General features: G+C 38.1%; 3 protein-coding genes across 4 annotated transcripts in view; all 3 read left to right on the forward strand.

Annotated features, from left to right (window-relative positions):
* GTPBP10 (GTP binding protein 10) overlaps nucleotides 1-3,531 on the forward strand; it is a 30,803-nt gene extending 27,272 nt beyond the window's left edge. The window contains exon 8 of one of the 2 annotated variants that reach the window (XM_025872844.2): nucleotides 539-3,531. In XM_025872844.2, coding sequence (XP_025728629.1) covers nucleotides 539-789 — 251 coding nt within the window. In that variant the 3' untranslated portion in view covers nucleotides 790-3,531. The remainder of the gene's footprint in view (nucleotides 1-538) is intronic. The other variant, XM_025872843.2, reaches the window with a different exon arrangement.
* A 772-nt stretch (nucleotides 3,532-4,303) lies between these two features.
* Nucleotides 4,304-6,042, forward strand: LOC112824872 (E3 ubiquitin-protein ligase TRIM13-like). Its single transcript, XM_073898778.1, has one exon. The coding sequence runs from the start codon at nucleotides 4,804-4,806 to the stop codon at nucleotides 6,025-6,027; it is 1,224 nt and encodes a 407-aa protein (XP_073754879.1). The 5' UTR covers nucleotides 4,304-4,803; the 3' UTR covers nucleotides 6,028-6,042.
* An 8,329-nt stretch (nucleotides 6,043-14,371) lies between these two features.
* CLDN12 (claudin 12) lies at nucleotides 14,372-23,430 on the forward strand. The gene is made up of 3 exons (XM_025872845.2): nucleotides 14,372-15,043; nucleotides 16,287-16,375; nucleotides 21,890-23,430. Exon 3 carries the CDS (start codon nucleotides 21,923-21,925, stop codon nucleotides 22,655-22,657), a length of 735 nt encoding a protein of 244 aa, XP_025728630.1. The 5' UTR covers nucleotides 14,372-15,043; nucleotides 16,287-16,375; nucleotides 21,890-21,922; the 3' UTR covers nucleotides 22,658-23,430.
* The last annotated feature ends 437 nt before the right edge of the window (nucleotides 23,431-23,867 follow it).

Consider the following 23,867-nt stretch of genomic DNA (forward strand, 5'->3'; position numbering starts at 1 on the left):
AGCTGTCAGACCCTGTGGGGTGACAGATTGGACTCATCTGAAATGATCTCCCCTTAAACTGTCACCAAACCTTTTCAATTTTAGTATGGCTCCCTACACCAGTGATAATAAGCCTGTAGTTTAGGGCAGCTAAAGGCCACCTGTGTACTGGGGCAAGCTACTATATCCCAGTCATGAATGATGAAAATCTGTGTTGCCTGATTTCATTGAACTCCTCCAAAAAAAGCAAATTTATTGCTTCTGTAAGTAAATCATGTATGATTATCTTTTATTTGTACTTAATTTGGTTTAAAATACATTCATCCAACAAATATTTGCTAAGCACCTATCGTGTGCTAAGAATCTTACCATTGTCATTTGTGAAAACAAAAGTTTCTGAAAGCTTATTAATGAGGGAAGGAAAAAAGGATTAAAAATAAGGTACCAAAGGTACCTTGGTACCAAGGTACCAAAACCTTGATTCATAAATCAGACCTCTAACATAGTTTTAATTTCAAAGACAATGAAAATCAGCTTAGTTTTGTGTTCCTTGTTTCAGATTTTCTGCACTTATTTGAAAAAAACATGATTCCAGAGAGGACCATGGAGTTCCAACATATCATCCCCATCTCTGCAATTACAGGAGAAGGAATTGATGAATTAAAGAACCATATAAGAAAATCTCTGGATGAACATGCCAATCAGGAAGATGATGCATATCATAAGAAACAGTTGCTTAATTTGCAGATTTCCAATACAATATTTTATAGTGATCCACCACCAAAGAATTCTGTTACTAGCCCCAGATAGATGTAATTTAAACCTATTAAAAATGATACCGAAATTATATTCATTTGGAAGTTTTTCCACAGACATGTATTTTTTAGAAGGTTAGTTATTATTAACCTTCTGCTATAAATGCCATCATTCAAGAACCATACCTTCTTGTTTTGTAGTTAAGTGTATAGATAGTAAAAAACTGAGACCTAAAAATGACAAGTTATAATTTTATGGCCAATCTACCTATAATAAAATCCTCTGATATGCCTGTATTTATGATGTCTCTAGTGAGATCATTTATATATATATAATTACATTATATAAATATAAATATATTTATATTTAATACTAAATATAAAATAAAATATAAATAAAAATATAAAACAAAATTTAATACATTTATATTTAATATATAAATATACAGAATAGCATTCTCTAGAATATTATTAAAATGAGCAACCAGGTTTTGTTTGTTTTTGAGTCTGTCATATATCTGATGCTACTAAATATATAATAGTTACCTTTTTTGGAAAACCTCAAAACCCTAAATTTCAACATATGTTCAGTGATAATAAAGATCACTAATAATATTTAACAGAAACCAGCAGGTAGATGTTTACAATTTCACCTTTTGGAAATTTTTCTTTCTTAAGTGAAAGTATTTTTTCCTGCTTTGGAGCAGATTGGTATATGTCTCATTTTCTTGCATTCACATCTGTCTTGTCTATTTTCATGTTTTAGTAAAGAGAAGTAATAGGAAGTGCAAAGTTGAAACAATATTTTCAATCAGTATATTAAGATTAAGGGCGCCTGGGTGGCTCAGTCGTTAAGCATCTGCCTTCAGCTCAGGTCATGATCCCAGGGTCCTGGGATCAAGCCCCGCATTGGGCTCCCTGCTCAGCAGGAAGCCTGCTTCTCCCTCTCCCACTCCCGCTGCCCGTGTTCCTGCCTCTGTCAAATAAATAAATAAAAAATCTGTAAAAAAAATATATATATATATAAAGATTAAAATTTGTAAATTTCTAAGTTTCAAAAATATAATTGGACATTTTCTCTTCGTAAATAAAATATATATGTTCATTGTAGGAAATAAAATTTAAAACACACAAAATCTTGAAAAAAAAGTTCCCATCTTCCTACATTGGACCCTCTGGTCCTTCCCAAAGAAAATCACTGTTAATAGTTTCTTATATTCCTACAGAATTATTTATTCATTTATCTTTTTACTAAATGAGTTCATCATGTAAACCTTTTCTAAGTTGGGTTTTTTTTTTTGTTTTTTTTAAATAGCAAGTTAATGAGCTTTTAAAAATTATACTTCAAAGGTGCTTTTAAATTATTAGAAATTATTTTGGGATTTAAGGCTCAGTGAAGCCTTTACATAATGGTAATAAGTATTACATAAAAATGATGTCAGTATTGTTCTACTTAAATTTCTTCTGATGTGACACTGAGTTTTTACGAGCATTATTTCACTTTTATTTGTTTTCTGTTCTCCACTCCCACATCCCATTCGAGGCCCCAGATTGGTGGCTTTTTTTGTATTTCCTTCATTGCACAGATATTTATTGAGTGTCTCCCATGTGTCAGGCACTGTGCAAGCCACAGCATGTGCAATGTTAAAGACAGGACCTGCTGCCCTTATGGATCTCACATTCACAAGCAGAAACTGCAGGGTAATCGATTAGAATAGCCTGGTTCTGCTTTACATCAAAGAAATGAGTGAGAAGAGCATTTGGAATTTAAACATCTGTACTGATCATTCTGACCATGTTTCATTTTGGGTATGTTTTACACTTACAACTTTAGTATCCTTTTTCTCTTTATTATTTCCTAAATATAAAGAAATAGCAATGTGAGGTCAGTTTCATCAGGTGAGTTTCTGAAGTTCTGACACCATAATCTTACTTTCTGCTATGGCAAAGGATAGTAGATACATGCTGAGAATTAAGAGGAATTATATCTTATTTGCTCTGTCAGTAGTGGCCAGGTTACTACTCTACAACTAACTGAAGCATTGTGTTATGTAACTCACTAAAATGTTCCATGATTTGTATTTTCTAGTTACTGAAAGTTGATAGTTTTTATTCTAAACAGGAGAAAATCTGGATCCCTTTTTATTTTACAAAAAATACATTTTAAAAACTTAAAAGATTTATTTTGAAATATACTAACATCTCATATGCCATTTATTCTGTCCTTAAGCAAGATTTTTTTCATTTTCACCTTTCAAAATATATATACTTTTTGGAAGACTTAATTTTTATATTACTGAATAGCCAGGGTATCAATGTGCTATGTATAATAAATTTTTACCAAGTCCCAGTAGTTCTTGAAGAGCTTGCTGTGTCAGATTCATTTACATGATGAATTATAAGTTTATACCACCAGACACTGTCAAGTATTAAGTATATCATACTGTGAGGTTGGATTTGTGCTTCGAAGATTTCACCTATGAATAAAAATGTTCCAGAAATAATTGTTCTTTTTGCAGTATATATCCATATTATTCTTATCATAGCAAAGTGAACTTTATGGAAAATTAATGTTATTTTAGATTTTATTTATTTATTTTAGAGCGAGCATGAATGGGGGAGGGGCAGAAGGAGAGGAATAAAGAAGGACAAGCAGACACCGCAGTGAGTGCGGAGCCCTATCCGGGGCTTGATCTCACAACCCTGAGATTATGACCTGATCCGGAATCAAAAGTCTCAGCCGCTTAACCCGACTGAGCTACCCCGGGGCCTCTAATGTTTTCTTTTAAGTGGTAAAAATGTATTATCTAATCCGGGGAGGGGGGAGTCTTCATAATGGGAAAAATCGGGCCAAGGGTATTTTATTTCAGGTTTTATCTAGTTAGTTTTCTTGTAAAGTTGTATGTTATTGTTTGCTTTGGGAGAATGGAGTACAGAGATTCCTTTGAGAAAGTTAATGAGAGCTAAAGATTTTTTTTCTTGCCAACATGTACATAAACACATGGACTATTTTCTAAGTAGTTTCATAGGGTTTGCAAAGTTCAGGTAAAAAAAAATCAGTTAAAGGTAAACTCCCTCTAGAAATTTGTAATATCATTAAGTTACATTAAAAATGTTTCCAGCGCCTGACTGGCTCGGTCAGTAGAGCTTGGGACTCTTGATCTGAGAGTCGTGAGTCAAAGCCCCACATTAGATGCAGAGCTTACTTTAAGTAAATAGATGGATAGATAAGTGACAGCTATTTAAATAAAAGCACACGTAATAAAATTTTTTTAAAAAATGTTTCAAAGCAGCACAAGTTAGCTCACAAACTATAGCTTAAAAATGAAATGAAAATTAGCAGTAGTTTAGGGGAGGGTATGTGCTATGGTGAGCGCTGTGAATTGTGCAAGACTTGAATCACAGCTGTACCTCTGAAACAAATAATACATTATATGTTAAAAAAAAAAAAAAGATAGCAGGAGGGGAAGAATGAAGGGGAGCGAAATCGGAGGGGGAGATGAACCATGAAAGACGATGGACTCTGAAAAACACTGAGGGTTCTAGAGGGGAAGGGTGGGAGGATGGGTTAGCCTGGTGATGGGTATTAAAGAGGGCATGTACTGAATGGAGCACTGGGTGATCTACGCAAATAATGAATCATGGAACACTACATCCAAAACAAATGAGAGTTATTGGTGGCGGTTGTTGACACCGGAAGGACTCCCGCCTCACCTCACCCACCGCCCCCCACCCCCACCCCCACCCTGGGAAAGGCGAGACTCGGGAGACAGAACAAAGGCGAAGCCCGGCCGAGGAGGCGGACCGAGGTGCCGGGAGAGGAGGGCGGTGGGGCCGGGCACGGCTGGCGCCGCGAGTCCGTTTTGCCGCGGTGCCCAGTCGGTAACGCGCGGTCCCCGCTGCTGGAGCACAGGCGGCCGGGTGGCTCCAGGTGGGGCCCCTCCCACGACCCCTCAAGCCTCGTTTGATTGTCAATCACAACGTGAGAAAAAAACAAAAACCTGATTGCTTTGTCCTGGGAAATAGTAACCCTGACGAATACACCTGCTCGCAGGGGACAGAGGATGTGATGGAGCTGCTTGAAGAAGATCTCACATGCCCAATTTGTTGCAGTCTGTTTGATGATCCGCGAGTTTTGCCTTGCTCACACAACTTTTGCAAAAAATGCTTAGAAGGGATCTTAGAGGGGACTGTGCGGAATTCCTTGTGGAGATCCTCTCCATTCAAGTGCCCTACATGCCGTAAGGAAACTTCAGCTACCGGAGTCAATAGCCTGCAGGTTAATTACTCCCTGAAGGGTATTGTAGAAAAGTATAACAAGATCAAGATCTCTCCCAAAATGCCGGTGTGCAAAGGACACTTGGGGCAGCCTCTCAACATTTTCTGCCTGACTGATACGCAACTGATTTGTGGGATCTGTGCTACTCGTGGTGACCACACTAAGCATGTCTTCTGTTCTATTGAAGATGCCTATGCTCAGGAAAGAGATGCCTTTGAGTCCCTCTTCCAGAGCTTTGAGACCTGGCGTCGGGGAGATGCTCTTTCTCGCTTGGATACCTTGGAAACTAGCAAAAGGAAATCTCTACAGTTACTGACTAAAGATTCAGATAAAGTAAAGGAGTTTTTTGAGAAGTTACAACATACATTAGATCAAAAAAAGAATGAAATCCTGTCTGACTTTGAGACCATGAAACTTGCAGTTATGCAAGCCTATGACCCAGAGATCAACAAACTCAACACCATCTTGCAGGAACAACGAATGGCCTTTAACATTGCTGAGGCTTTCAAAGACGTGTCAGAACCCATCATATTTCTGCAACAGATGCAGGAGTTCAGGGAGAAAATAAAAGTAATCAAGGAAACTCCTTTACCTCCCTCTAATTTGCCCACAAGCCCTTTAATGAAGAACTTTGATACCAGTCAATGGGAAGACATAAAACTAGTAGATGTGGATAAACTTTCTTTGCCTCAAGACACTGGCACATTCATTAGCAGGATTCCCCGGAGCTTTTATCAGTTATTTGTGGTAGTCATTCTGCTTAGCTTTCTTATTTTCTTTAGTCCCATCATATTCCTAGAAGGGTCTTTATTTGATGAATTCACAAGTTGGAAAGACCATCTCTCAAACTTCAGTTCCTATCTGACTAAATCAGCTGATTTTGTAGAACAATCAATGTTTTATTGGGAACAGGTGATGGATGGGTTTTTCATTTTCAGTGAAAGATTTAAGAATTTTACTTTGGTGGTGCTGAACAATGTGGCAGAATTTGTGTGCAAATATAAACTACTATAAAATCTGTTGCAAGTGTACGGTTCTCTGTCTTTTGTTAGAAATTTGTTAAAGAGCTGAGTGGTAGTTCAGATTTGGTCAAGATTTCAGTCAGATATCTTCCTGCAAAAGTATTCCTTTCAAAAATAATGTCCTATACGTGTTGTTCAAATTAGGTAGCATAAAGATAAATGTGAGATTTAATACTAAGTCCTGAACCCTCCTTCCTTTTTAAATAGTGCTTTTGTAATACTCCTCCTACCCCCAATATTGGTTGTGTTTATGCTATGGAAAAGAGGTGAAAGAAGAGCACGTGATCTAATATTATGTAAATGAGGTAGTGTAACAGTGATTGTTCATTTAAACATGTAATAAAGACTACTCTTGTAAAGCAAAACAAAAAATGATGTATGGTGATTAACATAACATAATAAAAAAATTAACAGTAGTTTAAATTGTAAACCTTATACAGAAGGCATTTTATTTCAAAAACATGGTAACATTTTGTTTGAAGACCAAGTGGTGAATTGAATTTAATGTATATTTTTAAACCTTTGAGTATCTCAAATTTAGTTTAAATCTGTCTCTCCTAATAGAATAGACAAGTGAAGCAAATCGAGAAATAGTACATTGTCTGTGCTGGTAATAATATCTAACACTAATGTTTCCATATGCTGGGCAGTGTACTAAGTTCACAAATATCTCTTTTAAACACTACACTATATTGCTTTTTGGTCATTTACTAAGTTGGGTGGTGGGTACATGAATGTTTTGGGTTTTTTTGTTTTTTTTATTTGAGGGAGAACCAGAATGAGCAGAGAGGAGAGGGGCAAAGGGAGAGGGAGAAGCAGGCTTGCCGCTGAGCAGGGAGCCCAATGCAGGGCTGGATCCCAGGACCCCGGGATCATGCCCTGAGCCGAAGGCAAACGCTTGACAGACTGAGACACCCAGGCACCCCTGTTTTGGGGGTTTTTAACCTTTTGGGGAGTCTACTGTATTTTATAATTTAAAAAAATGTCTTTGCCTTATAAGAGTTTATACCTTGGGAATAAGCCATTTAGATAAACATAGTTAACAAATGTTGGCCGACAACATGCTGTAATATTTACTGCAAAGTTAAATAATAATGAAAAATTTATTTATTTTTCTTAAATAGCTATGTCAGAGAAGCATTGTGTTTGTTTTGTTTTGTGATTGGAGCTTGACAAGTTGAGGAAAGTATCAGAAGAATCTCTTTAGCTGTAAGTGGGTGTCACAAGCCAGCTGAAGGAAAAGTAAAATCAAGTAGGTAATAGAAATGAGAAAAGGAGAGAGAAAAGAAAGAAAAGCATGTATATTGGAAAGTTGTAGTACTTCCCTGTGGATAATTCAGGAGTAATGTGGGTTATTGCCTCAGTTGTCTGTCAGAAGGATGAAAAAGCCAGGCGCAATTTCAACTACCATTTCTGACCATAACAAAGCATTAATTTTAGGCAGTTCTAATTTTTGTACTTTTACTGTTTCTCATTATATGACTGTTGCTTAATTAATAGTTGTGGAAGATTTCAGAGAAGCAGTCACCTTTGTTTATATTATTAACGTGTTTATAGTAGAAATTAAATTTGTTGGGTTGCCCCAGATACTAGGCTATGTGAAGCACAGCTACTATTTGAATCCAGTCCTCTGAAATACTTAGAATTTGAAGAACAGCATATGCAGTTTATATTATAATTAATTTTGGAGCAATATATGGCAAAGTTGGGGGTTTTTTTCTATTTATTTTGTAAACTTTAAGTGATTGAAAGTTGAAAGGCAAAGGGCAAAGCTTCCTTTGTTCATGGCACATATTTCAATATATTTTTCTGAAACTGCCAATATCTTCTGACCAGTGCCTTCATTTTCTTATTTGTTATCAAACATTATTACTGGTATTATTCCAATATGAAAGGCTTTAAGAAGACCATGGTATAATTTTCTTAAGAAAAAGGGTGTGATTATAAATCTAAAATATGCCTTCAGTTTTATTTGGATATGGTTTGCTACAAATTGAGGAGATTGAAAATACTTTAAATCAAGAGCAGGCATTGAATAGAAGCTTCTGGCTTTCAGTGGATTTGCAACATGATTAAATGACAGTAGATAAAAGCCTCTGGTCAACCAAATCCTAAAGGGGAGAAATAAGAGTACTATAGAATAATTGAGCCTTGGTTTCAAAAACAAATCTTAAGGGGCGCCTGGGTGGCTTAGTTGATTGGGCGACTGCCTTTGACTCAGGTCATGATCTCAGGGTCCTGGGATCGAGTCCCACATCGGGCTCCCTGCTTGGCAGGAAGCCTGCTTCTCCCTTTCCCACTCCCCCTGCTTGTGTTCCCTCTCTCGCTGTCTCTCTCTGTGTCAAATAAATAAATAAAATCTTTAAAAAAAAAACAACAAATCTTAACATGAACTGGTACTACCTTGAGGTCAAGAGAAATTATAAGAACAATATAATGTGCATGCATGGCCTTTCCTATAAAAATAGAAACCAGAAAAACTCACCTGCTTTAAAGAAGCATTTATCAAGCGTTTATCAACGTTTATCAACATTCATCAAAAGTTTAAAATACAGGTTTATTTGTAAAAACTAGATTAAAAACAGTGGCGGTGGAAGGAGAGGGTAATAGGCATGGTAAATGACAAAGATTTATAATACCTGAATGCAATTATGGGCAAAAGCCTTCAGTTATCATACTTTAAGCGAATTCTTTTGTACAATTTCCTTCCCTGGGCCACCTGGGTGGCTCAGTCCTTAAGTGTCTGCGTTTGGTTCAGGTCATGTTCTCAGGGTCCTGGGATCGATCCTGGGATCGAGTCCCGCATCGGGCTCCCTGCTCAGCCAGAAGCCTGCTTCTCCCTCTCCCACTCCCCCTGCTCATGTTCCCTCTCTCGCTGTCTCTCTCTGTCAAATAAATAAAATAAAATAATTGATTAATTAAAAAAATACTTAAAAAAAATTTCCTTCCCTCACTCCCCTATTCACCAGTAACTTTATTAAAGAAGATTGGAAACAAGTGCAGTCATCCTACCTCTTTTATAGTAGACAACAAAGTCCTAAACATTTTTAAAGTGACAGCTCACTGCTTGATTATCCAGAACCTTCTTTCCTTATTTCTCATATTAGTTTGCTAAGGCTACATTAACAAAGTACCACAAACTGAGGGATTTGAACAAAAGAAATATATTGTGTCACAATTAAACTAGAAGTAGGAGATGAAGGTACTGATGGAGGTGGTTCTTTCTGAGGGCTGTTGAGGGAGATTCTCTTCCGTGTCACCTGCCTAGCTTCTGGTGGTTTGCAGTGTTCCTTGGCTTGTAAAAGCAACACCCCAGTTTCTGCCTTCATCTTCACATGGCATTCTCCCAGTGTGTGTGGTTGTCTCCAAATTTTTCCTTTTTATAAGGAAACAAGTCATGTTGGATTAAGACTCAAACTAATGACCTCTTTTTAACTTGATTACCTCTATAAAAACCCTGTCTCCAAATAAGGTTACATCCTGAGGTATGTTGAGAGAGGACTCCAACATTGGAATTTTTGAGGAACACCTTCTACCCATAACATTCCCCTACTTTTCTCTCTATACTTCCCAACATCCCAATTAATAGATATTTATTATTTTTTATTTGGTAGTCTCCTCTAAAAAATAGTATATGGGGAGGGTTTTTTTTTTTAAGAGGTATTTATTTCAGAGAAAGAGCATGCATGGTGGGGGGGATGGCCAGAGGGAGAGGGAGAGAGAGAATCCTAGGCAGACTCCCTGCTGAGTATGGAGCCCGTTGTGAGGCTCAGTCTTAAGATCCCGAGATCGTGACCTGAGCCAACATCCAAGAGTCGGACACTGACTGAGCCAACCAGGTGCCCCCAGAGTTTTTTAAATTAATCTGAATTTGTTGAGTTTCAGTCAGGGACTTGAAAATACTATGGTGAGATATGACTAACACATAAAAAAGGAATATTACGTGCCAGTTAGTTTCCATTTGGAGTTGATACATGTAATTTACAGAAGATAAAATTATTCAGACAAGGGGAAAGGTAGGTAGGATTTGAGTGGGCAGAAAGGGTAGTAGAAAGACATTACAACTTCAGGAATAGCTTCAGTAAGTGTTCAGAATAAGTAAAGTTTTAGCTGCAGAAATCCAAAATAAAGAGACTGCCCTGAATCTGATGAGTTCTGACTGGTGACAACAACCTTTTGGGAATATCCTCCACTTACTATTTCTTGATTTTGAGCACATTATTTAATCTCTTTGCATCTCAATTTTTTTGTCATTAATATAGAGTCATTGTGATTAAATTAGATAATTCATAGAAAATATCCTTGGAATGTAATAAATATTGAATGTTCTCTATTATTTTTAAATCTACATTAATATATATGTAAGGAAATTATTGCACATATCTTAATGTGAAGAGGTAGGGGCTTAATTTTTTTAAAAGATTTTATTTATTTGAGAGAGCATGAGCGTGCGTGTGAGTGGGGGTGCGCAGAGAGGGAGGGAGAGGAAGAGGGGAAGAGGGAAAGAAAGCTCAAGCAGACTGTGAGCTGAGGCTCCACACAGGGCTGGATCCTATGACCCTGAGATCATGACCTGAGCCAAAACCAAGAGACCAACGATAAACTGACTGAGCCATTCAGTCACCCCAAGATGAGGGCTTTAAATAGGATTGTGACAATTCTTTGTATTGAATAAGGGACAAATGGATATTTCAAAGAAAGAATCAGGATGTGGTTCCTAATTTGAGTAAAAGGTATGAAGAAGATGTCAAAAACAAAAGAAGATAAGAAAGGGGAAACCACTGACAAAATAAGGAATGATGGAAGACATAAGCAAAACAATCATTATTTTTTATTTGGAGAATGTTGAAATTAAAGTAATAAGTTAATCATATGAGCTGGTAATTAGAAATAGGACTGAAGTTATGGAAAGTCTTAGCCAGATGTGGATTTGGGGAGATAAAAAACAGATTGCCCTCTGAAGAAGTTTTTATTGATAGGGCCCCAGGACAGAGCCTTTTGATAATTGGGGAGTGAGGAGGAGAAAGTGAAAGCAACAGGTAGACAGGGAACAAATCAGGTAAACCAGAAGAAAAGTAGAAATGTTGCTGTTTCCAAAAATGAGAAAGCAGAATTTAGGAAAAAAAGAGGCAATCAGAATTGTGCAGGAGGTAGACAAGAATGAGGACCAGAAAGAGACCCTTGGATTCAAATAGAAAGAAGTGATTAGTGACTGTGGCAGGCAGAATATTGGTCCTGTAAAGATGTCTTCATCCTCATCTTGAGAATTTGGGAATACATTCAGTTACATGGAAAGGGAGTATTACAGTTGCTCATCAGATGACCATAAAATAGAGAAATTATCCGGGGTAGTCCGAGTGGGTCAAATGTTATCACAGTGCTCTTGAAAGATGAGAGATGCAGAAGAATGTCAGTGATGTGATTTAGATGTTGAAAGATTCAAGCAGCTTTTGCCGAGTTTGAAAATGGAAGGGGATCATAAGCCAAGGAGTGCAGGGTCCTCAGGAGGCTGGAGGAGACAAGGAAAGTCTCCCCTGAAGCCTCCAGAAGAAATACAGCCCTACCAGCACCTTTAGTTTAGCCCAGTAAGATCCGTGTCAGGTTTCTGACCTCCAGAACTGTAAAATAATAAATTTGTGGTTATTTTAAGCCACTGAATTTTATAGTAATTTGGTACAGTGATAATAGGAAACTAATACAGTAAGTAGATATTTGTAGAATTTTGGTGGTGGTATATTGCAGTGAATTTGTTTTAAGATTTGACTTACTCCTTAATGAGTCTCTGTTGAGAAAAAATGGAAAGCCAGGATTGTTAATTGCTGATCTAAAGTCTTACCTAGGGGCATCTGGGTGGCTCAGTCAGTTAAGCGTCTGCCTTCAGCTCAGGTCATGATCTCAGGGTCCTGGGATCTAGCCCCACATTGGGCTCCCTGCTCAGCAGGGAGCCTGCTTCTCCCTCTCCTCCCCACTTGTGCTCTCTCTCTCTCTCTCGCTATCTCTCTCTCAAGTAAATAAATAAAATCTTAAAAAATAGAAAAAAATAAAGTCTTACCTAAAGTACTTCTGAGAATGATATTCTAATAATCTAGTTCCACTAGGGTACATAAGTATTTTGTTCTATCTTTGCTATACTAAAGGCCAGGGTAACCATAGATGTGAACTTATCAACAAGTTTAGAAATAGTCCATCACTTCCTTTTGGTGCTGTTATTTTTTTTTATCATTATAATCAACTACATATTCATCCCAGCTAAAATCTGCTAACCAAGTTAATTCATCAGTGATTGGGAACTGAATTTTAAAATGATTTTGTATAGAGTTATTGGATTCAATTCAGTTTTATAGATGAAAGAACTGAAATTCAGAGCAAAGAAGTGAGATATGCTGTGTCATATTGCTATCATCCATCTGGCTGGCCTGTGTTCAGAGATTCTTTTACCCCCAATCTTTCTTTCTCGTAATTACATTTCTAGGTCTAACTTTGGGATTGGATTGCTTCAGGCCTTAGATAACTCTATCCATCCTTTGAAGCAGTATGGAAGATTAGAAGGTGGTTATAATGGACAGATAGTGAGTGCCCTTTTCCCCTTTTCTATCACTAACAAAAAGTTCCTCGAGAAACATAAAATGAAGAATGGTAAAAACAATGTCAGACACTGTTGTAATCTTCTCTATGTATAGTAACTCATTTAATCCTTACCATTATTTTTTTGATGTAGACAACATTATTACTAAAGGTAAGATCCTGAGCCAGAAGGGGGTTACTTAACTTGTCCGAGTTAAATACAGGCAGAGTGGGATAGGGATGGATGCAACCCTTGACTTTTGTTTAAAACTGTGATTCTTTCTACTGGGTATTTACCCCAAAGATACAAATGTGGGGATTCGGAGGGGTATGTGCACCCCGATGTTTATACCAGCAATGTCCACAATAGCCAAACTGTGGAAAGAGTCAAGATGTCCATCGATAGATGAATGGATGAAGAAGATGTGGTATAGATATACAAGGGAATATTATGCAGCCATCAAAAGGAATGAGATCTTGCCATTTGCAACGACGTGGATGGAACTGGAGGGTGTTATGCTGAGCAAAATAAGTCAATCAGAGAAAGACATGTATCATATGACCTCACTGATATGAGGAATTCTTAATCTCAGGAAACAAACTGAGGGTTGCTGGAGTGGTGGGGGGTGGGAGGGATGGGGTGCCTGGGTGATAGACACTGGGGAGGGTATGTGCTATGGTGAGCACTGTGAACTGTGCAAGACTGTTGAATCACAGATTTGTACCTCTGAAACAAATAATACATTATATGTTTAAAAAAAGAGAGAAAAGAAAATAGCAGGAGGGGAAGAATGAAGGTGGGGAAATCGGAGGGGGAGACAAACCATGAGAGATGATGGACTCTGAAAAACAAACTGAGGGTTCTAGAGGGGAGGGGGTGGGAGGATGTATTAGCCTGGTGATGGGTATTAAAGAGGGACGTTCTGCATGGAGCACTGGGTGTTATAGGCAAATAATGAATTGTGGAACACTACATCGAAAACTAATGATGTAATGTATGATGATTAACATAACATAATAATGAAAAAATAAATAAAACTGTGATGCTTTTCTTCAAACTTTTTATCTTGAAAAATTTTAAAGATACAGAGTTGGAACAGTAAATGAACACCCATACACTTCCTTTCTCTAGATTCAACAATTATCAACATTTGCCACATTTACTTTATCTCCATTTGGTGTGTGATCATTTGAAATTAGTACGCAACATGACATTTCAACATCCTTTTTTTTTTTAAACATTTATTTATTTATTTGACAGAGAGAGACACAGCGAGAGAGGGAACACAAGCAGGGGGAGTGGGAGAGGGAGAAGCAGGCTTCCCGCTGAGCAGGGAGCCCGATGCGGGGCTCGATCCCGGGACTCTGGGACCATGACCTGAGCTGAAGGCAGAAGCTTAACGACGGAGCCACCCAGGCGTCCCTCAACATCCTTTATACATATAAAATACATCAGTCCTATACAAGACTTCTGAAACCTTTATTTTAATTCAGATATTCACTAATGCAATACTTCATATTTAGAAGCCACAAAGAAAGGGACAGGATAGTTGGAACTGTGCAGAAGAGTAAAGTTACTTTAAATATCTAATAGCTAGTTAATGTGCTCAGTGCTTTGCCTGTATTTAGTCCCTTAATTTTCAAGACAATTCTATGATGCAGGTGATCTTATTATCCTCATTACAGATAACCTCAGAGAGAGGTAACTTGCCCAAGGCCACCCAACTAATATGGAGCAAAACCCCATATTAAACCAGGCAGTTAAATATATTTTTAAATATTTAAAACAAAGGATGCTGAAGTGTTCATGATGCCTATCACCTTAGTGATCACACACACACATAAGTGGAGATAAGATAAATGTGGCAAATGTTGATAGTTGTTGAATCTAGAGAGTAAGCATACAGGTTCATCGTACTATTCAAGTTATCTGTATCTTTGAACATTTTCAAAATCAGTTCTAGAGTTTGAGCTTTTCTACTTTGTGCCTTGGTAAATGCTTTGTGGAAAAAAGTATTTAAGGATTTTTGCTAACAAACCTTACGGGGAGATCACATTTAGTAGGAAATATTTAGTTGGGTACCCAACTCGAAACTATTTTTAGTTTTGTTTCGTTTAACTTTTTCTTTTTTTAAACACCTGTAACCCAAATCTGGAAGGAAGTGAAGGTGCAAGAGGAGTAAGGGGTCTGGAGGCCAGGGAGAAAGAAAGGCAGGAAGTGATCGCAGGATGTTGCCTGCGGCCGGCGGCCCGGTGGATTCTGGGAATTGTAGTCTCCCAGTCATCCAGGGCGTTCCTGATTAGGGCCTCGGGAAAACCTGACTACGCTCCCAGAAGCCTCTGGTGCGGCTCGCTGGGAACGCACTTCCTGGGACGCTGCGAGGGAGACGCTCTAAGAAGCTCCTCAGTGTGGGCGAGTGAAATGTCTTGGATGTGAGAAACAGGTAGGTGTGGTCAGGAATCTGATTTTTGTGTCTTTTGCATAAGTCGTTGAGGATTTCGTGTAAAATAGCTAAATCGAAGGGAACCAGGGACACTGAAAACTGTTGACCCCACATCTGTGGACGTGAAAATTGAATGAGGAGGTATTTGATCAGGCTTTAAAAAAAACAAAAATTGTGTACACAGGAGTGTGAAAATGTCGAGGTGTCTTGCCGGAGCAGCCGAGGGCTTGTTGGCCAGCGGGGTGTGCGGTGTGGAGCTGCAAGTTGCTATTTTTGAATCACCAGCTGGTTGTGTAATGATGACCTGCTCGCGGTTCAAACCCACTCCGTGTTGCAGGGATGGGTTTGTTCTGAGAGCGGTAACAGTCACTGTTGCGGTCTCTTTCTATTGGCTCTAACCAGGAGAGCGCCCCCCCCCTTTTTTTCTTTCTTTCTGTTAGCTCTGGTGCTCCTAAGGACAGGGCTCGAAGGGAAAGAGAGGAGAGGAGGGGGAGTGCGGTTTGCTCTGGAAGCTTGGTTTGCTTTACTCTGAAGCCCAGGTTGTGTGTAATAGGCCTTGGAAGGGGCCGGTTACCGCGTTAGAGGAAGGCCAGACTTGGTGGCCCCACTTAAAATGAAAGCTCAGGGATCCTAGTGTGTGTTTTTAATTGTAAAACGATTTTCCCTTAATTTGGAGTGAGCAGTTATGCTTGGTACCAACTTAAGAAACATATTTAGAAAAGAAAAATCATAATTTGAAATCTCTTCTGTGCAGACTCTTGAGGACAACATTCTACATAATAATAGTGAGGCTAGTGATAAATGCCTTAATCCAGGAAGTTCTCTGGCGTTTATAAGTTTGCATCCTGCCTATTGTGATAAATAGTATTTGAAAAGGAAGTTGTTGATGCCTAAAATAGATCTATATAAACATATTTAGATGGCAGGTTGACCCATTGGTGGAACTGTAAACTCAAAAAAGAATGCTAGTTGCAAATTTTAGGATGCACAATGCAGATCAACTTAGCCTAGTTTTGTTATCAGTGTCCTTTTAAAAGGTACAAAAGAAACAGTTTCTTTTACTTCGAAGACAACTAACTGCAGTGTTTCCTTGGGCCTCCTTATTCTTAGTTGTGAGTAGGATCTAAAAAATCCATTGTGTGTGTGTGTGTGCATGCGTGTGCTCACGTGTGTGTATAACACACACACATAAATAATTTAAAGAAGTATTATATTAATTTAGGCATTTTTCCTATTTCTTTAGGCCCAGATCTCTACTGTCTATTCAGATGTGCATATATTTCTTCTCTAAGTTGATTAAAGTTGTTTTACACCTGTCAAGTACCTCAAAGAGTAAGTACATCCTTTGATTTTACTCCTTTTCCTTTTTCCACCCTCTATCAGATGGCATGTTTTTCTCTTGTTCAACAGAATGAAGTTATAAGATAGAGTTCCCTTGTGAGAGCAATGATTGATAACCTGTAGTTTCTAAGAAAACTCCAGTTACAGGTGGAAGGGACTGCTAGTCTTACCATCAAGAAGTAATGTAGCTGCTGTTACACATGTCTTCTATAGCTATTCCTGGGATTGTCCCAGAAGAAATTACATAGTGATGGGTCTGTGAATTCTTAAAGCTGTTAGCCATTATTTCTGCCTCGGACTTCTTTGAATGCTATTCAAAACCACAAAACAGCTATCTTTTTGAAAATACTTTTAGTTGAAAATGATATATTTGATAACTTTAACTGTGTACCGAATTCTATCCATCTACTTCTGAAAGTCACCACGGAACAGATAGATGACAAATGTGAAGTGCTTATTTTGAAACAGAGTCCTTATTTGATTTGGTCAGTAACGGCTCCATAGAGAATGCCCTGTTATTATTGTTACATGGCTGTAATCATCTGTGAATGATTGCTGAGATCCAGAAGAAAAGCACATTCCTAGCTAAAGGAAATAAATAAGTCTACTAATAATCATTATAAACTTAAATTTCTGACCATACTCTGTTTTACAAAGGGCTTTACTATTCATAATCTTACAGATACCTTGGGGGACATTTTACTGATGAGATATTTGAGGTTCAGAGGACATGGATGACTTGCCCAGTTTGTAAGTGGTAGGTTGTGACTGGCATTTGGGTCTTTGGTTGCCAGGACTGTAGTACCAAGTTGCCTCTCACATGGAAACAACAAGCCCAGACATCTATATATTTGACCCAGCTTAAGGCTGTTGCCTAGTTAGTGTTCAAGAAAACTACTTAGATTTGTTAGATTAGTGTGTTCTTAACCTGGCATATTTTCTACAGTCCCTAATAAGGGATTTTCGTATGGCAAAAAGATGTTTATCTTTTTTCTCCATTGCTGTATTAAAAAGAAAATATAAATACAAATATAGTAAATTGTTCTACTTTAAAAAATAGTTTTGCTTTGATAAACAGGCATTAATTTGATATATTAACCTGTTAATAAAAAGGGGGTATATCCAGTAGTAACAAACCTATTGAGTTGAAAACATGAGGATCAACACAGGTATAATTGATCGACTCTTGGGCCACTGTGAAAGTTAACCAGTGTTGCCAAACTTAGTTATGTATTTTTGGAAGAATAGTCTTTATGTAAATACTTGGGAATTGCCTCAGTTTTAGGGGAATTTTTTAGGGGAAGAAAATGACCTTTGTTTTAAAAAATGGGAGAGACTGGCCAATAAAGTGGAAAGTGGAGGGCATGGTTTAGAAGCAACTTGGAAGCTTCAAAACGTAAGATATGAATGAATGATAACAGAGCAGATTTGTAACTTTGGCTCCTGACCATACCCATATGGAGCTTACATTTGTTTCTTTGATTGTTCAGTTATTTAACAAATAATCGAGTGCTTTCTGTGTACCAGTGTGGGACACAGTGAATAAAAGAGAAGGCTTTCTGTCCTGGAATTCAGTCTAGTGAGAAAGATAAATACTGAACAAGGAATTATAAGCATAATCACTGCTCCCAAAGAGAAGGTGCAAAGGTGATTTCAGAGCATTTAACCAGGGCTGGGGAAGGTAGCGGATCAGGGAAGAGAGAACAGGGTTAGGGCCAGCCTCCCTGAAAATTAGAAAAATGAATACCTTTTAGGTAAGCAAAGAATAGAATGGAATTAAGAAAGTTCTAGAAGGAAGAATAGCATGCAGTAAAGCCCTTAGCCAAATTTAAAAGTGCCAGATTTGAAGACTGAAAAGTAATATGACTACATAGTCTGTAACATGTTAGATGGGAGAGTGACACATAAGGAAATTGAGAATTTGACAGGAACTGATGGTGGGATTTGAAACTTTGGAAACTATATAGTTTTAAAATTTAGAAACTATTCTGAGGGAAATAAGAAGGCATTGAATGTGAGAAATGTAGTGAGGGGTACCTGGCTGGCTCAGCTGGTGGAGCATGCAACTCTTGATCTTGGGATTATGGGTTTGAGCCCCACATGGGGTGTAGAAATTACTTAAAAATAAAATCTTAAAAAAGAAAAAAAGAAATATAGTGAAATAATCAGATTTGCATTTGAAACAAGTTATTTTGGATTAAAAATTAATAGGCATAGGACAAGAGTTGAGATCTTTCACCCTCTTAATATGAACAAATCCTAACCTGAGAGCATTATTTTCAGTTTTAAATCACTAAACATACTCCATCTCCCAACTATCCCTGTAAAATGATACTTCATCCCTCTAGTGAGATATATGACTTATCAAATCATGCAGATGTGGAGTTAAGAAAAGATCATAAAAAGGAAAGTAGCCAAAGAAGGTTAAAAAGAACAGGGACATTAATTCCAGCTCTGAGGTTGAAATTAGCTAAAGAAGTGAGGTTAATAGTATTTCCCTTCTGAAAAAATGCCATGGTATCCTTGTTGACTGTGTAAATTAGGACTTTTAGTCAATCTCTGGGCTCTGAGCTAAGAATGCTTCAGTAAAAGCAAGTTCAGGGGACTGAAACAACATCTGTGTTGATTTGATGCAGGATAAGTTCGAACACACTTGATCCTGAAGTAAATATTGACCCACCTCTGCTCATTAGTGTCATTTGATAGTCTATAATCTAAGAACTACAGAAATTTATTTATAATAAGTCATTCATTCTGATCTTGTTTCTCATTCCCTTTTCATTGTAGGAATTAGTGGTACAAGGCATCTTGATTGGAGAAATCTCAGTATTTCTGATACTCCCAAGTTTTTTACCCCTATCTGTGAAAGCAAGAGAAATTTATGATTGGGTTAGGACTCTGAGTACATCGCCTGAAGGAGTTCTGAAGCTTTGAGAGAAACAGAGGGAACTTTTTTCTTATGTCTTTACAACTTTAATCAAATCCTCATTCTCTTTCATTGCTCAGTCTTTCTCTAACCCTGGGTGATACATTTTTTATGAACAGGTACCTTATTGGTTCACTTTGTTTAATATCTAACAATTATCCTTTGACATGTAGTGATCATACAATTGATTCACTCTCAGCATATTGACTTCTCATAGAACAGCATATTCTTTCCCTCAGTCTGATTGTTAACACATTGGAGCAAGGTTCAGATCTTAGTGGCTTCAGTGTCCCTCCAGGGCCTAAGAGTATTTTGCATGTGCTGGATACTCAGTAAATACCGGAATTGAATGAATTGATTATTGAATGAATTATTACTTGGTAATAGCTACTTCCTTGTCCGATTCTACATTATCAATAGCCTACCTTTGTGAGTTACTGTGGTCTTGGAAGAGTGCCCAGTACTCATTTATTCAAATATTCCTAGAATGACTTATGTGTTGGGCACTGTGCAAGTCACCAACAGTGTATGGGGGAGACAGACAGGTAAATGAGCAAAAGCCAGTAAGAAGCTGCATTTTGGAGCTTGACATCATTAGTAGCCTTTTCCAGTGTAAACATCCTCAAACCTGCACCACAGTTTCCACTGCTGGAACAAGGTAATTTGATTGCTAAAATTAAAACAGTTTTTCTCCCCATTTTGCATGAAAAATATAAATTAGGACTATAATTCTTTTGTTTTCATCTGTAAACAGTATATTTGTAAGTAATTGCTACTTCTAATAATATTGACAGAAGACAACATGATAAACAAGTAGTAAACTAATATTAATGGAGAAACTTAGAACTAATTATGCTTAACTTGAGGACTTTGAAAAATGGTTCACTTGTGCTTAAACTGATTTTATATTGTACAGTTATATAGGTATGTATGTGTAACTATATATTTTCTGCTAGTAAAATTTTTCCTAGTTTACATGATCAGTTTAAATATGCAAATATGTTGTTTTCTAAAGAAAAAAAAAAGTGCCTTCCCGTTCAGATACATTTGATCAAGTCCTAACCCAGTTTAGCATTTTGATCTTCTTTCTGGCCCCTGAACTCCTGGAAATGCTATTCCACCATCGCAGCAGATAATAGTTGACTCTGCAGAGGATTATGGGTACTCTGAACACATACTGTATTCAGAAACAGTAATATTCTCAACCTTGGCCCTTCATCATGATCTGACTAAAAGAAGTAAATGTGCTACTTTAAGTAGTCTGTTGTGTTGCCTCATTGGGGGTGTGTTAGAAGGCAGAGAAAATATACTTGGGTGGTGTTTGGAGAGTGAGTTTCAAACTCTTAAACTAAAGCTGAATAAGATATTGGTCTTTATAAAAAGAACACAGTCTTTTAATTTGGAATGAGAGAAAGGCCTGGCTACTTTTTTTCTTTTTCTTACAGTAGCGTTAATAGAGATAGGTTGTCATTACCTCAAGAATTTGTGCTTTCATTTTATGTGAGCAGTAATGGTATAATAACCAATAACCACACGTGTAATAACCTGAAATGCATGCAGGTCATCTTGAATCAGCCAGGAAGTAGTTGAGTAGAATCATTTCAGGGATCTTTGTTCTCTTCATTTGACTAATTCAATGGAGAGGAGTTCATTTACATTGTGTAATTATCCAGTATGCCTAGCATATAGGAATGAGATGTTGCTTTTTCTTATTTAACATTTATTCAGCAAATGTTCTTTAAATTGCTCCAGTATGCCAGGCACTGAGCTGGTCACTGAGTGCTAAGAAGTAGTGAACACTTGAATTGCTCTTAAAATGTGCCAGACATGTTTTAAGCAGTGGACAGTATATTAACTCACTCAGTACTTAACTCTGTGAGGTAGGTACTGTTATTTTTCCCATTTTACAGATGAGGAAAAGGAATCACAGAGTTCTGTAGCAGTGACCCAAGGTCACTTGGCTAGTAAGTGAGGAAGTGGGGATTAGAACCCTAGCAGTCTGGCTCAGGGTCCTCCCTCAGCCAGTCTGCTGTCCTGTGATCCTTCTTTCTCTACATCTTTGTCTTCTTTGAGCCACCTTCACCTCAGCTGCATGCTAGTTTCATTTTCCATTTGCATGAGCACTGGGGGCTGAATTTGTGTTGTTTTGTTGTTGACGGTTGATGAGTGCTCTGACTCTATATATTTGAGTGGCTGACACATGAAAGTATGTGGTAGATGTGTGTTGAGTGAGTGATAATTGACAATTGAGAGACTTTCATATGTGATGTTAAAAGGATTTGAAATTATTTTTATTGTTCCTCTGCTTTGCTGGGAAGTAAAATACTCATGTCCAAAGACTTTAGTTCTTTGGTCGCTACCTGACCTGGCCACTGGTAACCAAGCATAGGTGAGTGCGCCTGCGCTCCGGAGTCACAGGCACATGTGTTTACGTGCCTTCATATTGTACGTAGGAACCAGGGACAGACTTTCCCTCTTTGCCTTGACATCATTAGTTGTGCTGCCAATCAGCACCACCCTTCCTGCTCTGTTCTCCTATTGTCCCCTCATGATTTGTCCTCTTGTGTGTCACCCCCCAGTCTGACTGACGGTACTGCACAAGCCTACCTGCCATGGGCTGTCGGGATGTCCATGCAGCCACAGTCCTCTCCTTCCTGTGTGGAATCGCCTCGGTAGCAGGCCTCTTTGCGGGGACTCTGCTTCCCAACTGGAGGAAATTACGACTGATCACATTCAACAGAAACGAGAAGAATCTGACTGTGTACACTGGCCTGTGGGTGAAGTGTGCCCGATATGATGGGAGCAGTGACTGCCTGATGTATGACACTACTTGGTACTCATCAGTTGACCAGCTGGACTTGCGGGTCCTCCAGTTTGCCCTGCCTCTCAGCATCCTGATTGCGATGGGTGCCCTGCTGCTCTGCCTGATCGGAATGTGCAACACGGCCTTCAGGTCCTCAGTGCCCAACATCAAACTGGCCAAGTGTCTGGTCAATAGTGCAGGCTGCCACCTGGTGGCCGGGCTGCTGTTTTTCCTGGCAGGTACTGTGAGCCTCTCGCCTTCCATCTGGGTCATCTTTTATAACATTCATCTGAACAAGAAGTTCGAGCCAGTCTTTACGTTTGACTACGCAGTGTATGTCACTATGGCCAGTGCTGGGGGCCTGTATATGACTTCCCTTCTACTGTTTATTTGGTACTGTGCATGCAAATCTTTGCCTTCTCCTTTCTGGCAGCCACTGTACTCCCATCCTCCCGGTATGCATACCTACTCACAGCCCTATTCAGCACGCTCCCGCCTCTCTGCCATCGAAATTGACATTCCAGTAGTTTCACACACCACCTAATGGGGAAATCGTTAGTTCTCAGAGAAAACTTGTAGCCTCACATTTCCCTTGTACAAGGACCCATATACATTTTCCTTTGTTTCTGATGAGTCAATGAAGCCAAATTTGTATGTCCTGGTAGAATGAAGTGCTGCTAGTTTTATGAAAAGTACATTATTTTAAATGTGAATCATTCCTTTTATCTTGCTTCTTATGCTAGAAAGATTTTTAACCTCTATATTGATATCTGATCAGTTATTCAAGTGGAAAGGGCCTGTGTCTCAGTTGAGGTAATTTAGAGCAACATGGTAAAGTAAAAAATGAAGACTAAGAGAGGCTATTGTACATGATCTTTATGAGTATTTTAGAATGTGTATTGTCCTCTTTCTATAATACCTTATACTGGGAAAAAAAGGGCAATTTCAAATATAAGAAATTCTTTCAGGTAAGAGTAATATTTTAACAGTAGTAAGTCTACCAGCTTAAGGCTGTAACTTTTCTTACTTCTCTCTCGGGGCTAATTATATAAAACAGAGTTTCATATTTTGAAGATACTTTTCTTTTGTGCGTTCCTTATCTTCTACCTCATGGCAGTGTTTAAAAATAAAATGCATTTTAAGTGATGTCAGAGAGAATAAGCCTAACATTTTTAAATAACTACTAGTATGGATAACATTTAACATAATTTTAAAAGTTAATAATTCTATAAATTGTATTATTAGAGTTAGAATGGGCCATGTGATGGATCGGTGCTTCCCCTCTGAGGCAGAAAAGCCTTTTTTTTTTTTTTTTTTTTCAGATAGCATCCACCAAGTAGTACTCATGGTCCTGTATAATCTCTTAGTGACAAAGAGAAAGAAAGAGGCCCAAGTGGTGTGTTCTCTTTCAGACAGTGGTAGGGGACAAGCATCTATTCTTCATTGACAATATCAGAGATTCATTCTGGTGGACTGCCTTTTGAATGATGAGTGAAGTAAGTTATGGCTTCACCATGACCACATTCACTCTTGATTCAATTCCTGCCCTCGTCACTGATTATTTCCTTGAGCATATATCTTTGCTCCACACTTTAGTGGGTGCTATAGAGGATACATGAAAAAAGTATGAGATCCGGTCCCATCCATTAAGAAATTTTAACATAACAAAGAAGATCAACTGTTATCTAATAATAGGAAACAGTCTGACTTTATTGGCAGCTGGTCTTAATTTCTCAATCATTGATCCAGGAATA

The sequence above is a fragment of the Callorhinus ursinus genome, unplaced genomic scaffold (genome assembly GCF_003265705.2).
Source record: "Callorhinus ursinus isolate GAN/ISIS: 27379988/994484 unplaced genomic scaffold, GSC_fseal_2.0 scaffold12, whole genome shotgun sequence".
In the NCBI taxonomy this organism is placed as follows: domain Eukaryota; kingdom Metazoa; phylum Chordata; class Mammalia; order Carnivora; family Otariidae; genus Callorhinus; species Callorhinus ursinus.

What these genes read in the sequence shown, in the direction of transcription:
- LOC112824872 (XM_073898778.1), top strand. Translation starts at nt 4,804, where the DNA reads ATGGAGCTGCTTGAAGAAGATCTCACATGCCCAATTTGTTGCAGTCTG.
- CLDN12 (XM_025872845.2), top strand. Translation starts at nt 21,923, where the DNA reads ATGGGCTGTCGGGATGTCCATGCAGCCACAGTCCTCTCCTTCCTGTGT.